The sequence below is a fragment of the Phragmites australis genome, chromosome 13 (genome assembly GCF_958298935.1).
Source record: "Phragmites australis chromosome 13, lpPhrAust1.1, whole genome shotgun sequence".
Taxonomy (NCBI): Eukaryota; Viridiplantae; Streptophyta; class Magnoliopsida; order Poales; family Poaceae; genus Phragmites; species Phragmites australis.
Window position 1 is genome coordinate 31,542,663 of NC_084933.1, and position 16,070 is coordinate 31,558,732.

A 16,070-nucleotide genomic window follows, 5' to 3' on the forward strand; every position below is an offset into this window, starting at 1 on the left:
GAGCGATCTAACAACTTGCTACATCTATGAGACCACAGAACAATATCATCATGGCAAAAGCGGTGAAGGACAGCAGAGTTTGCTAATCCGGGTTTGCAGTGGCGCGGCGGAGGCAATGCAAGGCAGCGGCGCGATGCGAAACCCCCAGCGGTGTGGGAGTTGAGGCCTGGCCTCATGGAAGATAGGATCGAGCAGGCCCGATTACGGAATGGCTGGGCCCCGATTTGAGTTGGTAATGGAGTCTGTTGTGCTTTTGTAGTAGCTAGTTGGGCTGAGACAAACCGGTGGCCGTGGGTCTTTGCCATATGGACTGCAATGCAATGCGGCCTGCAAGTCTTCAGAGTCCTGTCCTTTGCTGCAGCCAGCGCATTGGCGTTTGAAGAACTAGTGTATCAACCCGACGGCACACGTTGAAAATTTAACTTACGACTGAATTATAGATATTTATATTAATAATGATTGTATGCTAAGATACATCAGCTATTTATATTTAGATATTAGAATATAAAATATAAATGTAATTTTTGTTCATAATATTGGAATCATGTTTATTATTTGTGAATAGATCTAATTTATAATTTTCATTTTATTTGTTATGAAAATTGATTTTTATTTCTTTCTTGATTTTTTAAAATTATTATTATTTTTAATGTCGTCGCCGTACCTCATATTTTTTTTGAAATACATTATAAATTCTTTGATATTATTTTTATGTGATAATTCGTAATATATTTGCGTTCTGTTGTTTTAATTTTGTAATATTTGATTACACACATTTTTAATTGGTATATTTTAATTGGTTTGGAAAAGTATGTTGATTGTTGTAACTAAGTTAGAGTTTGCTAACATAAACTTGTTAGATAAAGGGTATCTACAATAAAAAGGGGAAGGAAAGGTAAGACAAAAAGTAGTTTTAGGGCTGAATTCTATGATTTGTTTTTTAATCTTTTATGTTGTTTCGTCTGATTGTTGATCCATGGTTACAGTTAGTCAATCAATTAATTCGACGGTTGGATATTTTATTTTTTTAAAGTATTTTTAGAATTTTTCTAGATTAACGTGGAGGTAAAAAGGAGCCTCCAATTAGTAAATATAAGATTTGTATATATTTTTTAATTTAATGTTTGTAAAATTGCATTACCGTTTTAAAATTTTATAATAATAGACTACTGTTATTCGTTTACCAGACGAGAGTAAGATCTTATACCCAGTAAAAAATGCGTTCGGTCTTCCCTAGGGAGTCCAGCAGCTTTTTGGAGTACATACTGATTCACAGCAACGCAGCTGGTTGGACTCCATCACTCTCATCTTCCCTAGGGAGTAAAATGCGTTCGGTCCATACATAAATCCAAGTATCCAACAAAATGTGCCTACGCGGATTAAATTACATGATGGTCGGAGAATAAAACCCAGGGGCACATAATCCATGCATCCATTCGATTTCAAAGTTGGCGACTCCGTCATCGGTGGACTCCATCCTGACCGGACTGTCTCCTCTCATTGATGCTCAATGACCAAACTTCTCAGGGTGCTTAAGTGCTCACTTCACTTGGGCTATTGATTTGTACATGGGGCCGCAAATGACGGTGAGACCTAGTCCCATAAGCAGCAATCAGCCATTGATCATCCAACAAGAAATCACACCATATTTGTTGTTTCGAAAAACAAGAAAATCACATTTATGAATCGATGGAGCTATGTAACCACTGACCCACTAGGGGTTTAGCTGGTCATCAGAAGCAGAAAGTCTATCTGGAGAACTAGTCAGAGCCCTTTTTCTACTATCTTGTCCAGCGATTGCCATTTTATACGTTATGTGTCCCCTCATACAATGCAGCTTGGGTAGTACAAGTATCAGCTAACATGTTGACCTCGCCAAAACATATATGCTAATTAAAACTACCACTTTGGTTGCTGCTTACCACACTCTTTGCCTATATCTTCTGTATCTGTTTGGTCCAAACATTTATCGGTTGATCCCAAAGCAATTTCCAGAGGAACTTACTATATATTCTTCTTCTTCTTTTTCTTTGTGAGCATGTTGATAAGTCGGAGCTGGTTTTGACCACGTCACGTCTCACTAATTTGTACCGTACATGCAAGAAATAAAACCGATCTCGATTGATGACATGCATCCTGAGCACCGCTGCCGATCGATAAGCATTTTTACAATCCATTTGAAAGTTTCTGATGCGATACACGCGTGCAACAAGGGAAGGGAGCAAGAAAGCGACTTGGTATGTCATCTGAATTCTGACTCGGCCCTTTCTTGGATCACCTTCGGCATGCTTCCATCACCATACTACTCCTTTGACTTATTAAGCGCTATACCATCTGTTCTGACCTGATCTATCGATCGGCGATCGAATTCCTTAGATTATATAACTCACACACCAACACCTGATCGACTACCAAGTCCCGACACAGCTAGACCACACCTGCATCTATATATACACCACATGCAACCGTAAATATCCTTACCAGATTAAGCCAAACACCCTTCATTATATTTGTTCAGCACAGCACTAGAGTTGGTACGTACGTGGAGCATTATTCGACCAACAGCACCACGTCCTTCTCCTCGCAACACCAGCCGGAGACGATGCCCTGCCGATCGCCGGCTACGCTCAAAGTCAACAAGAACTCTCACTCGGCCAAGAAGCGGCCGGTGCAGGTGCGGCAGCCGGTGATCATCTACGTGGAGTCGCCTAAAGTCGTCCACGTGAGCCCCAGCGAGTTCAGGTCCGTCGTCCAGCGCCTCACTGGTGCGGCGCCATCTGCATCTGCACCGTCACCGTCGACTATGTTTTCCGCCTCCGCTCCGCAATTCCCGTTCCAGCTGTACGGGCTTGCGCAGGAGGCACTGAACGACAGTGAGCGCAGGACGTTGCCATTCGTGGCGAGCACCCTGTCGCCGACGATCGCGGCAGCGCCGGTATCGGGGAGCTTGTTTGCCTCCTCTTCGCCTGGTGACGCAGGCCAAGGCGCCGTCAGCTTATTCAGTAACCATCAGCTAAGCCCAGCATTCCTGTTTGATCATCAGAACATGGTGCCGGGTGCTGGTCCAAGCTCAGTCCAGGCAAATCTACTGGTCTCTAGTGCTCCACTTCTTCTGCCGTCCATTGGTGCGTGTCATGGCGATCTCTTCATCAACCAGTAATTAAGTATAGGATACATGGGTATAAAGCCTCTCGAATGTTTGACGAGTTTTGGTGATGAGTCGTGTTGTGTGTAGGAGTACTCAGCTACACGATATGAGAGTTTTGAATCTGTAACTAAAATCTCCATCATGAGTCAAGTAGGTGCAGTGTTTAATCAGTTATGTTCATTAAATATGCTGAGATTCAGTAAAAAAAAAAAATTAGTGATGCTGGAAGCTTGGCTTGCTACCTCACACCATAACTGTCAGCCCAAGACGACTCTCCCGAGCAGCTGGAAAATATTTGCTTCGGCCGTTGGGATTTTTTTTTCCCGCTCCTCGCGATCCGGACTGCTCAGGATAGATCCAACGGCAGTAGAGCTCCAACAGTCGCAGAGGCGAGTCGAGTTGAAACGATCCTAAAACTGACACGCCCGCCATCTCGCTCGTTTCTGCTGTGCGTTGCGTTGCTGCCACGCTGGTGTTCGTAGTGGAGGCTGAGCGCGCCGGCGGATGGAAGGAACTGAGGCGAGGCGGTAGTAGAAAAGGCGCGTACAGGGAGGAGGCAACGAGGCAGCCGGCCGGCTTGCGAGCAGGTAAAGCTGTGGACTGTCTCTCTCATATGCTGTGAATCTCATAGTCAATGCCCTGGCCTGTGATTCCTTTCCCAACATGGTGATCCTTGCTGCTAGCTGACCAAGTAACAGATGCATGTGGATCGAAGAATCCTTCCACTATTTCCAGTAAGTACGTAAGTAAACCTTCACATGCAGTTTCAGTTTTGCACGCACCTTAACAAAACAGAACTGTACAGCCGGAAATAGTACGTGCCAAATGGCTTCGTAAAACAAACGAGAAGGTACGAGGTTGGCGACATGCTTGACTACATCATCCACCATCCATCCATGTCTCTGCCTGTTGCTCCCATCCCTCCCCTCTCCCCTGTGACGGTGTGACCTGACCTGACCTGACCTCCTCTCAGGCGCAGCAGCTACAAGTTCAGGCTTTGTAGCTACATAGGGGTGACGGCTAGATTGATACCAGTACACTCATGCATCTTCTTCTCCTACTATACACTGAGTCACTGACTCTTACATCAATCACAATGCCATACCTCACATCCTGTTCAACTCTCTCTCCTCCTTTTCTAATGTTTGTCGAGTACCACATGTTCTCTAGTCAAGGCCGCCCGGGGCCTGCTGTATTGTACAGTAACATCTACCTGCTTCTCAGCTGCCTCCATCTCCATGTGTGCTGTACAAATTTCAGGGGAAACGAACTCAACCACCTGCAGATGTCAATGCGCACGCACCATCGACATCACTAGTCACACACAGAGAGCATCATCCTTCCTCGCCAATTATTGACAGAGGAAATTGTTTTTTAACAGAGGAAAATAACGAAAGCGATGTCAAAGGAAATGAAAGAAAGAATGTTTGCAGGGGTCTCTTACGTAACATGCTGCGTTCGTGCAATTTGCATTGCGTTGTACTAGTAGACGAAGAAGAAAAGGCCAAGGTCAAAACAGTAGGTTGAATAATAGGAGCAAATAACAGGGTATGTTTCAAAATTCATTCTGCCAACCTTTTGCTGCACACCGTACCGTACCCCTCAATACAGAGGTGACACTTCATCCTCTCTCTTGTCCTTTCTCTCCGAGACTCAGAATTCAGCTAAATGATCAACAGCCATAGCAAGGGCAGCGAGAAAAAAAAAACCAAGATCAAGGACAGTGCAAAAGCTCTTGCCCTTTCATTTAACCAGAGAACATATAAAGGACTTCAAGAGAAATCGAAATATACTTGTCGTAACAATCTAAGATCGAGTAGCTAGCCGATCGAGGAGTGTATAACCAAAACCAAAAATATAAAGCACAGCGACATGCAAAAACTTTTGATGACCTTCATGCTGAACCGCTGCTGTACCGCTACGTACTTACGTTGTAACCTGCAAATCAAGGCCAAGTGGTGGATCAAGGCTTGTGCATCAGCTCCTCCTCCCTCTCCAGGCCGATGGAGTTGTGCCCCTCCGACGGGCCGGAAGGCGGGATCAGCTTCGACCGCGGTAAGTAGCCGACGAGCCTCCTCGAGCTCATCACCCGCGTGGTCGTGGAACGCGGCCTGACGTAGCTCCTCGTCTGCATGCTTCTTGAGCCGTCGATGCAGCGCGCGGCCAAGCTGGCCGCGAGGAGGAAGAGGAGCACAATGGCCGTGCGTCTGTGGAAGCCACCCATTTTAGGCAGCAAAGGGAGACGATGGACGATGGTTTGGGATGGAATGGAACGGAGAAAGTACGAGCTAGATGGCAATGGGAAACGGAGAGAGATGTGTATGGTGTTGTCATATATATACATGGGGTTAAGTCAGGCACGGTGAGCATGAAGCCTCTGGGCTCCTGTTCTGTTCCTATAGGGCTTAGTACTACGGTCGGTCTGATGTGACGAGAGAGACATACTTCATTGGCTGCTGAAGTACTCCTTTATATTTACAAATAATTAACAATTTTAATTTTTCTATTTAAAGTTTGATCATCGATTTTTTTTATAAATACATAAGCAAATTTTTATAAGTGTATGATGTTATGAAATTATTTTTATAGTATATAAATGATATTTATGTTATATCAATCAGCTAAATATTTTAAAAAAACTAGAATTACTCAAGTGTGAATAGTAAAAGTCAAAGTTGTTGAGTGAATAGTACGTGGTGCTGCTTGAAAGTGGACCCCATTTACAGGAGGGAGCCGGACGTTCATCGAGGTTTCGACGAGTATATATAAATGAAAGCCTGTGTATTTTTCATGGGTGCACAAAAATTAGATACTGCAAAGCAGCGAGACAGACAAGCATCATGAATTTCAGAAAAAGGCACTTCCTATCTTGCTGACTTGTTCCCAACTTCCATTTTTTTTGGTTTTTGGAACCAAGGTCCCAATTTCCATTGAAATTCACTCTTTTTTGAGGGGCCCAGTGCACCTCTGTGAATGAAAGACCTCCACGTAGGACAAGCCATCCCTTATTCAGTCTGATCAATATTCTTGTTAAAGCAGAGTTGTGCATTCCGGCCAGTGAAGTGTCAACATGGTAAATTCACCGCAGTGTGTTGTGAAATAACTTTTGAGTTGAGGCAGCACATGAGACGACAGTAGTATCGTAGGGTAGATGGCAACGTTTGGATTTCTATCTATACAGACTACAGTAGCAGCAGCAGCAGCAGAAGGAGGATTCAACGAGGAGAGGACCGTGAACAATGTTACCCTACGGTTTCTAGTGTTTCTGCTCTGCTCCCTGAATCGAAATCTTATGACTTCCACGCACACGTTGAACTGCTGTACCCTAGCAATCTGTCTAAGAGGTGGAGACCAATCATGGCCGGAGATTTAGAGCAGCTTTGCTCTGTCTCGGGCTCTCTGCTCTGGTCACGAGTTAGTCGGGTACGGCCACGCCCGCACGAGACGACGACGCGACGTGAGCTGAATCCAATCGAGTAGCCTAGCCGGCCCAAACGCAGAGTGGCTGTTGGTGACTTGGTTCGTTCCATTCCCATGGTCTTCTGTATCCGTCTCGTCCGTCCTTGCAGACACTGAAATATCCTCTCCCTGCTGTGTTGTGTTGGACGAGATGTTAGTACACAAGATCTGACGGGGACGGACGTACGTGATCATGAGAAAAGACAGGCCAACGCATGGCTGCTTCTTGTCAAGTGTTTTCGGTTCCAAACTGGAACCGTCTACCGGAACGGAACCACCAAACTGGAACCGCGTCCTCAACACGCTCGCGATGCATCCAGCGCCTCCATCCATCTACAGAACGCGCCCATACGCGGCTCCGTCGGCGGCCCCGCGAGTCGCCCACCGCCTTGGACTGGAGCAGCCATGAGGAGCAAGCAGCGGGCCTGCGTGCATGCTGTGCCCATCACCATGGCGCCCCGATCAAATTCACAGAGCAGATTATCAATCTATCTATTATCTTAATATTTGAAGCGTAAAAAGAGCTTTCAGGTTCACTCTCATTACTATAAAATTCAGGCCATCGCGATGGGATGAACCGATGAACTCCGGGATCAATGGCGAAAATAAATTTATGGATTAAACTGGTTTGGAAGATATTTAGGAGAAAAAAATAAATTAAGGTTGCTAACTGCGCAATTTGTGCAGGCCAACATGTTAGTTATATTATTATTCGAGAGAAAAAAAATAAGTCACCACGTTTTCTTTTAAGATCATAAAATTAGCATGTTAATCGAAAAAAAAATCTATATCACTCATTATTAGAAATATCTAACGGTCTAGATTACCCTAAAGAATCCATATCAAATGCTATTAATAAATAGCTAAATTCGAAGTTAAAATTATAGAAAATTAGCAGATCGATTTATATATGGTTTAGGAAGCAAAATATCTAAATAAATAGTCTAAATAAAATAAAATAAATGATGAAAATAGACTAATTTTTAATTAAATATTATCGTGACAAAATATTATAGCGAGGCTAGCGACGTTATTAGTGTGGGCTAGTTTACTGTAACACATGTAAAAAAGAAGAAGACAATATCCCAGAGCAGAACCGACATTTTGAGGGAAATGCTGATCCAATATAATTTCGGAGCGAGCCGGCTGATGCCGAGATTGCCCGAGTTTTATTATTGGACCGACCAGCATCAGTGCCGGCGATGAAGTCCAGCAGTACAGATAAGAGGATTACGGAAGTATCAATCAAGGAATCGTCATCCGCAGAAGAAAAACTTAACGACTAGTTGTACTAAGCCTTGCCTAGGATGAGATGACAATGATCCTCTTCGAATCGCATCCATCGTTGCATGGCCAAGGAGTCGCGTCAGCCTACGCCTACTGTGATACGATAAAACACCGCGTCATCGGAAAAGCAAATTCCAAGCTTATCAGATCACACATTCGACATATCCACTCTTGATCGGCCTGTAATGTAGACAATTGCGTCATGGCTTCCACTTTTGCGACGTTATCTTCGTCTGATTCGTCCTGCAATCTCCCCACGATGAGCATCCAACTTAACCCCGTTGTCCACGCACTAAAACTCAGTTCAGATTACCAGTAGATGAACTGGATTCTGGCAGCACACACATCTCTATGATCTTGATCCTTTTTAAAGAGGCAAATTTCAAGAAAGCATGAAGACGAAAAAAAGAGATGGCAAGATGATGGAGCTTTCTCTCATCCATTAAACCCAAAATATACATACAACTCTGTATCTTGGTCAAAGGAGCGACAACAACTTGCTCCCATCATGTTACACATGATTTCCTCTATACAACAAGACGGGAGGTGGATTGGATGACAGGCAGAGAGATCAGAACGCAACATAAATTAGACGATGCAGCACATTCCAAAAACAAGCTGGATATATCGGCTTTTCGGACGAGGAGATATTTATGTCTCGCCGGCACAATCAGCTAATGGGCTTCTTACAAATGAAACATGTCTGAGATAAAAGACAAACATGCTACAATCACTTGGCATGCCGTGGGGTATTTGCATTCTGCACCATTTTGGATATCTTGCTTCATGCAGGTGTACATTAAGCTGTCATTACTGAAGAGAGCCGATCGGTTCCACACACATTGTACTTCTCGTACACTTTTTCGTGGTTGTCATTCCACCATAATTCTGCTTGATGTTCTCCAAATCTTCTCCGGCTGCAAAGAACACGTCCGTATCAGAATATCAGGTTATTCAAGGACAGGAAACATTCGGTTGTTATGAGTTTTGACTAGCAAATAACGCTTACATATCAGGGTATGTGTTTATTCAAAGAAGAAATAAAATCACTTGCAATGACTAACTAATGTTGGGTACCTGAACCGCACTCTTTTCAACTCTTTGGTTCCATCACGAAGAGAAACCAAGGTTAGGTATACTCCAGGTTCATACTGTTCTATCCACTCTGCTTCAACTTGATTATTGGGGGAGCTGGAACTGTTCAAGCTGTGCAGGTTTATTTGGAACCTTTCTGTTTCCCTTCGATCATGATCATCTGATCTATGGCGATATTCAATAGTTCCTCCATTGGTCCTCTGTTGCACCATGGAGAACTCTTTGATACCGTTTGGGTGTCCGCCCCTGCTGTCTTGTGGAACCGTGGCAGTTTCATTGTGGTCACTTGCTTGATAGACTTGGGCAGCGAATGCACCAAACCTTGCAGATGGAACAGAAGGGGGGGTTTGGGGATACTGAATGCCGTCTACATCATATCTCATCTGGCTTTCTCTCCCCATTTCAGGAGATACAGCACCCATCAGGCGTGCGTGCTTCATATCAAATGCTCCTGGCGGAAGCCTTTCAGATATTCCTTTTAGCTGCCAAAAAGGGAAAACGTGATAAGTGGTTTAAGTCATGAATTACCTTGGAAATTTCCACTACTATCCAAGAGAGGGAAAACATGTCCAAACAACACGTATGTCTGATAAATATTTTTATTGCTTCAATACAGACTATGGGAGAACTCCAAAATTCAAATGGGTAACATAAGCTACAATCAAATGGTTTCCAGCAGCCATGACTATTGCAGTAACAGCAATTTGCTTTAACAATGATGATAAATGGAAACGTAGGTAGACAACCGTCCATAATAACTAAGTGCAACCGTCTTAGCGATGTGGATGTACATATCTTCACTAACAAACAGGAAAGACAACAAATGCAGATATTTGGTTATCTGTCAAATGAAATTCATCATAAGCTTCTGTTTAAAACACCCAATCGAATGCTTTCAGGGTACAGATGCAATTATCAATATGGTCATGAGTGACAAACATTATGTCATCAAACATGACACACATACACTAAACTAACAAACAAACAACTTATAGAGTCATTACACCATAAACGAAAGGAAGAAAAAGGAAATCTGAAATACAAAGGACAAAAGTTGCTGTTTATGCCAACTGAAATTAGCTCTCCAAACTTAGCTGTAGATGTCAGTACTGTAGGCTATTTCAATCTATAAGTTTGATGTATGGTTAACGCCAAAAGATGCAATGCAATTAAGAAAAACAAAGTGACTGACAGAACATGCCGCTAGCACCGACTGCAATATTGATAATATTGTTTAAGGTAAAATTAGAAATGTTACCTGCGCTGTTAATGATTTTATGACATCTTTTGCAGTCTCCAATTTGGATGCTTCCTCAGTAGCGAGGGTCATTGCCTCATTTGCTTTTGCCTCTGATTTCTGCAACTCAGCATCTTTCTGTTCACGTTGCTGTCTTAAGCTGCTAACCTGATTCATGGACAAATATAAGAACTCTCTCTTGGTTTTTAATCACTAGAAAAATATAGAACAAGCATACCTCAGCTTGTAGTTTCTGAACCTCTTGCTTTAGAAGTTCATTTGCATCCCTAAGGCTCTCAAAGCTTTCTGATGATAGGGAGCTGGAATAATTCAGGTATGGCATCCTCAAAAATGGTAAAGCAGATTTGGGATCATTAGGATTCTGCATGTCAGATGTACTGATGAAAGGGATGTCTTTCAACTGCAAAACCGCAGGAAATTGTGAAGTGTCAGACTTCTTTGTCTGCTTAGCTGCCTTCACATCTAAATTCTTAATCATATCTGAACTAGTAGATAGTGCAACTTTGTTTGCTTTTGTGTCAATTCTCTCAGCCTTGGTGTCACCAGGTAAGCGGGGTATATTATTCCTGTTATAACTGACACCAGAATCCAAAACTTTACTTAGTTTCAGATAGCATGAATCACATACACGGTATGGCTTTCCAGGATTAGGAGATAGTGCTGCTCTTAAAGCCTTTTTTGAACTACAGGAATGGCAGTGTACTAAGCCACAGTTGTAACAGTTGTGCCTCTTTCGAGTGAATCCAAATGGCTGCCTGCATGCTGAGCACTGCGACTGCTCCACCCCAGACACCCATTTATGTTGACTAATTGCAGCTGTAAAGCTTGATCCACAGGCAATGCGTTTTACAGACCTGTCCCTCAAAGCCTCAACAAGTGTAGGTACTTTACGATCTGCAATATCACCATGACCCAATCTTCCATTTGCACCTTTACCCCACGTGTAAACTTCACCCGCATGTGTCAAGACTGCAACATGATAAGACCCGCAGGCAACCTCCACAATACCACCACCGCCAAGCTTTTCTTCAACTAGGCGAGGATACCTTCCGTCATTATTTGGATTGCCAAGCTGTCCATACACAGAGCTCCCCACAGTAAAAATGTGTCCTGAAGTAGTCAACCCAATCGTAAGAGTATGACCACATGCAGCCCTATGGAAGTTGTAATCTATCAACGAAGGGACACAAGTTGGATTCAGTTTTGAAGACCTGTCACCATGCCCAAGGCGATATTTGTCTCCATCACCCCAGGTGAATAGCTTTCCAGATGAAGCATTTGACTGTGAAATAATAACCTCAACAACAGCCGCAGTGTGCCACACACCACAGGAAACAGAAATTGTCCTCAAGCCCTTCAAAGACTCCACTTCCTTTGGATATGAGGTTGATTCTCGATTTCCATGACCTAAGACTCCGAATGTGCCATCACCAAATGTGAACAGCTGTCCAGAACTAGTTATCAAGGATGTATGCCATGTGCCACAAGAAACAGTTGACACCTGAAGACCTTCAAGTGGACCTGAAACTCTTTTTGGGATCCAGTGGCTCACGTTATTACCATGGCCAAGGAGACCTGCATTGTGTACACCATCTCCCCAGGTGTAGAGATCACCGGCTGCAGTAACAGCACAAGTATGGAATTCACCACAAGCAATTAGATCAACATTGCAGGTCGATAATGACTCAACAAGGCGTGGCTGAAAAACATTTGCTCCAACCCCATGACCAAGACGCCCGCTGCATTCTTCTCCCCATGTAAATACCTCTGCCTGTCTTGTAACTAGGGCAGCATGCTTCACACCGCAAGCCACATAGCTGACATCAAGCATTACGTTTGACTCTAAGGGCTTGGGTACTAGAATATCGGTAGTTGCAGCAGGAGAGTAAACGCTTCTATCAGACCCTGATCTTGAAGTGGTATCACACATGACTTCTCCCCAGACATAAACATCCCCAAACGATTCAGAATCATCACCTCCAGAACCATGGCTGGATGTGCTAAGGGCACTGGAAACACTGATTCGAATGTCTGAAGAAGAAATACTTTTCACTTGCATATCTGACACATCAGTCCTTTCTGAATATGTATATTCTCCAGAAGAACGATCCTTGGTAGAGTTTGCTGAACTCAACTTATTGTCAAGGGAATCTGAAGTGAAAGTAGAGCTACTGCTTAGGCTACTCTCCCTTCCACACTGCAACCAATTCATAGGAAAATGTTTAGCATTCTAGAATTTCAAGATGTAAATGCTGTGATTTATCTATTTGCATGGGATAAAAACACACACGCACACTAAATGATGTACCTAAAAACAGATAGACAAAAATGAGTAATTCACATTTGATATAACATCAGCGATGTACTAGAAGAACCATAAGATTGTCTAAAAATTTAAAACTACAGGCGTCTTACGTTGTATGTCAAACTCTAGAATTAAATGATAATGTCAGCTTCAACAACTAACATAGAGTTAGGTGATGGCAAAAATGATCCCCAAGGACCCCAACACATAAAGCAAAAGCAATAAAAGGTATAAATTTCTAGACGCATCAAAAGAAACAAAAGCTACATTGGACAGTCATTGAAACTGTTGTTCTGCTGTGATTACTGATTAGACATTTATAGACATTATGATAGTTCTGATGATTTGAAACTGCAAATTAGTATGAGAATAGCATGTGGAAATATGAGCAACACATCGTCAACATTAAGATGCTAGAACATAACAAATCATGAGTCAAAGAATGACATCTAACAAATGCCATGGAAGTAACTAAATATTGATGAGAAAAACGTGTGAAGTCTGTTGAAGCATAGAATTTACATCAAAAGAAAGACCAGCATTGCGTATTCCATCTATGTATTGGGACTGGGATCCGTGCTGTCCTGGAGATACCAATGCAGTAAGACCGGTAAACCAAGCCTCCGCCTCAACTTTATCCTTGCAGATCTATGAGACAGGATTGGAAATAACTAGATGAAATCCAACCAGAAAGGAAAGAGAAGCAAGAAATTTAAATTGATTCTCGTTGTAATACCAGATCAAGAGACCGCTTGCCATCATTATATATGAGTGAGAAGGATAAATGATCCTTTTCTGGGAGCAGAAAACGTTGAAAAACCAGCTGAAAAAGAATAAATGTTAACAGATTGAAAAAAAACTTGAAACGAAACATAAAAAGATTGTTCAAAACCTCCTTACTGTTCTTTGCCCTGAGAGAATTCTGGACACAGAAGCTATTTTCAAACTTTTCTCTTTGTTATCTGAAACCCAAATAAGAGTTGATTCATCCTGTGGAGAGGAGAAAAAGGAATTTATTTAAAGTACGTACAATAACTACAGGAACAGCTCAAGTTCTCTCAGTTTTTATGTCACATAATTTGCATTAGAACCATCTTTTTTATTTTGAGAAAATGGTGGGGTATGTGCACTTTATTAAGTAGGAAAAGAAGTTTACCACACCCCTTTACAGACTGTAGCGTTTTTTAGATAGAAAAACAAAACAGACTGTAGCGTTTACGAAACGAAATCAAACGACAACGCGACTGAACAGAACAGAGCCATTTTTGCTACAATGTTTGAGGTTTAACTGTGCAGCGTCACGAACAATAAAAGATTAAGATCAACAACTACAAAGTATCAGCTACATATGGACCAATGGAAGAAAAGCAACTAAAAACCATGCTGGGTAACTTACATTTGATAGTCTGAAGGGAGTAAATTTTGGCTTCCCTTTGCGACCATATTTAAGCAGTTGGGTACCTTTCTTTAAAGCAGTAAGTGCCTGCAAAATCCATGAGGATGAACAGACAGTTATGAGGAACACTAAAGCGGTGCAGATTATGGGTAGCACATTAGCATAGGCTCTTCCTTTTGGAACATCTTAGTCCAAAACACGTTTGGCCACATTCAAGATTTTAGTCATACCAGAACATCCAAAAGAATAAGGTTCGTTTCAAGGAGAGGAAACATTACAGCAATACCACGACAGAAAAAACATGGGTACATGCATGCAGATGATGAAAGTTGTTTCTTTTTAACAGCCTTTCAACCTCAATAGAGTTGTATATGGGAATCAGCCCTAACAAACGGTATGTCGGTCTTACTACTGATCCTGTTTTTACCACATAAAAAATGCACAACATCTTAAGCTCTGGACCAAGCAGTTGAAATTCAAGCTTGTAACTTTATCTAGTATATCACAACAAAACCTACATCCCCACCTAACTAAATCCGCTCACAAAAGATTAATAACAGGGTGCTCCAACACCCTAGTCTGAAAATCACACTCCTCTCACGCAACATTCTCCAGTAAACAAACCATCCGACATCCAAGCATTTGATTGCTGCTGTCTCACTTGGCGCGCTGCAATTGCACGGCAGGTCCAAACATTTGCAACATCCCAGTACCGTTACGGGCACCCAAATTCTCCCACAAAAAAATGGCCATTGCAACAAGCAGAAGTGCAGAAGGCTCCCGGGATCTCAAAATTCAGATAAACTGTTTGTCCTTCAGAAAAAGAGTAATCGAGAGCAGCATTTGCTCACTGCCCGATACCCACTACAGCTTCCCAAGAAGTCCCATCACCACGCCACTCCAAAATCCTACAACCACATCCCCATACCAAAGGTTTGGCCTTTGCAATAACCACACAGCCCTCCGCTCCCGCATTGGCATTTAGCGCGTAAGCTAGAAAACATTACTAGAAAACACAGAACCCAAAACAAAACAAGGCAACAAAACGGCGGTGATAGAGGGGAGATGAGAGGAGGAGGGGCCGACCTTGTCGATGTCGACGGGATCTGCCATTCCATCGGCGGCGGCCTCCGGTCGTCATCGACCTCCTCGCGGGGCTGTCATTAAATCCTCCCGTCCAAACGAACGCCCCACGGAAAAAAAATTGGAGGAGCGAACGCTTGAGAGTTGAGACGGAGGCTTGGCTTGGAGGATGGCGAGAGGAGCTCCCTCTGGTCGGTGGTCGGCCGGCGGCAAGGTCAGGGGAAGAGGGGAGGGTGGTGGTGGAGTGGTGCGGACGTGCGGGGGTGAACGAGGCCGCTTAAATAAATATAGTACTAGCCTCTCTGCGGTTTGACACCTCCGGCTGTCCAAGTCGCCAATGGCAACGCAGCAAGCGGAGAAGCAAAGGAAGGAGACGGAGGAGGAGAGGAGAGAACGATGCAGCTACCGGAGGAATCGAATAGAGAGTCTTCTCTGGTTTGTTGGGTCCCAACTGAACTTTGGAATGAGGGGGTGATTGGACAATCATCTTATCGCACATTTTTTTACCGGAGTCTCTCCAAATTATACGGACTTTATAGAAATCCAAGGGATACGTCGAACCTTCATCGGCTTGACTCCATCGTAGAGTCTTGTCACCACGCTCCGTGCGTGTCTACTCATATCATACATTCGGAGTGAGTGAGCATCTCTGCTCCCAAATCAGCCTCCCCATCCCCATTGGATCGTCGGTGGAGTGAAAGAAAGTGAGATGTCCATCTGGAGCACAAGTCAAAGGTGTAGCCCGGCAACACGAGGGAGAGAAACCATGGTCACAAAATTGAGACAGTTAAACACATCTGTTTTTATTGTCGTTTAACATGTTTTGTATGGTTTATAGTCTAGGTAATATCATTTTTTATCAACTGTGAAGTATTTAAAATACATTTAGGACTTAGTTTTGGGATCTTAGTAAAAAATTAAAAGGCTATATACCAACGGTGATGATCATATTTTGTTGATCTCTGATAGTATAGGAATTGTATTGTTTTTAACCAGAGAAAATTTATTTCTCTGTATATGTACATATTAGCTTTGTTTG

General features: G+C 43.0%; 2 protein-coding genes across 2 annotated transcripts; one reads left to right on the forward strand and one right to left on the reverse strand.

Annotated features, from left to right (window-relative positions):
- The first annotated feature begins 2,502 nt into the window (after positions 1 to 2,502).
- Positions 2,503 to 3,174, forward strand: LOC133887800 (uncharacterized). The gene has a single exon (XM_062327781.1). It carries the CDS (start codon positions 2,603 to 2,605, stop codon positions 3,158 to 3,160), a length of 558 nt encoding a protein of 185 aa, XP_062183765.1. The 5' UTR covers positions 2,503 to 2,602; the 3' UTR covers positions 3,161 to 3,174.
- Positions 3,175 to 8,306: 5,132 nt separating this feature from the next.
- On the reverse strand, positions 8,307 to 15,491 carry LOC133889218 (PH, RCC1 and FYVE domains-containing protein 1-like). Its single transcript, XM_062329708.1, has 9 exons — positions 15,035 to 15,491; positions 13,949 to 14,035; positions 13,453 to 13,542; positions 13,289 to 13,375; positions 13,075 to 13,200; positions 10,465 to 12,444; positions 10,248 to 10,394; positions 8,972 to 9,471; positions 8,307 to 8,811 (listed from the first exon to the last, which is right to left on the reverse strand). The coding sequence occupies exons 1-9, from the start codon at positions 15,059 to 15,061 to the stop codon at positions 8,694 to 8,696; spliced, it is 3,162 nt and encodes a 1,053-aa protein (XP_062185692.1). The 5' UTR covers positions 15,062 to 15,491; the 3' UTR covers positions 8,307 to 8,693.
- Between the last annotated feature and the right edge of the window lie 579 nt (positions 15,492 to 16,070).

Coding starts and splice junctions, on each gene's coding strand:
- LOC133887800 (XM_062327781.1), top strand. CDS start 2,603: ATGCCCTGCCGATCGCCGGCTACGCTCAAAGTCAACAAGAACTCTCAC.
- LOC133889218 (XM_062329708.1), bottom strand. CDS start 15,061: ATGGCAGATCCCGTCGACATCGACAAG. Junction 13,543..13,948: donor CTCCCTTCAGACTATCAAAT/GTAAGTTACCCA, acceptor TCCTCTCCACAG/GATGAATCAACTCTTATTTG. Junction 13,201..13,288: donor GCAAGCGGTCTCTTGATCTG/GTATTACAACGA, acceptor CCTGTCTCATAG/ATCTGCAAGGATAAAGTTGA.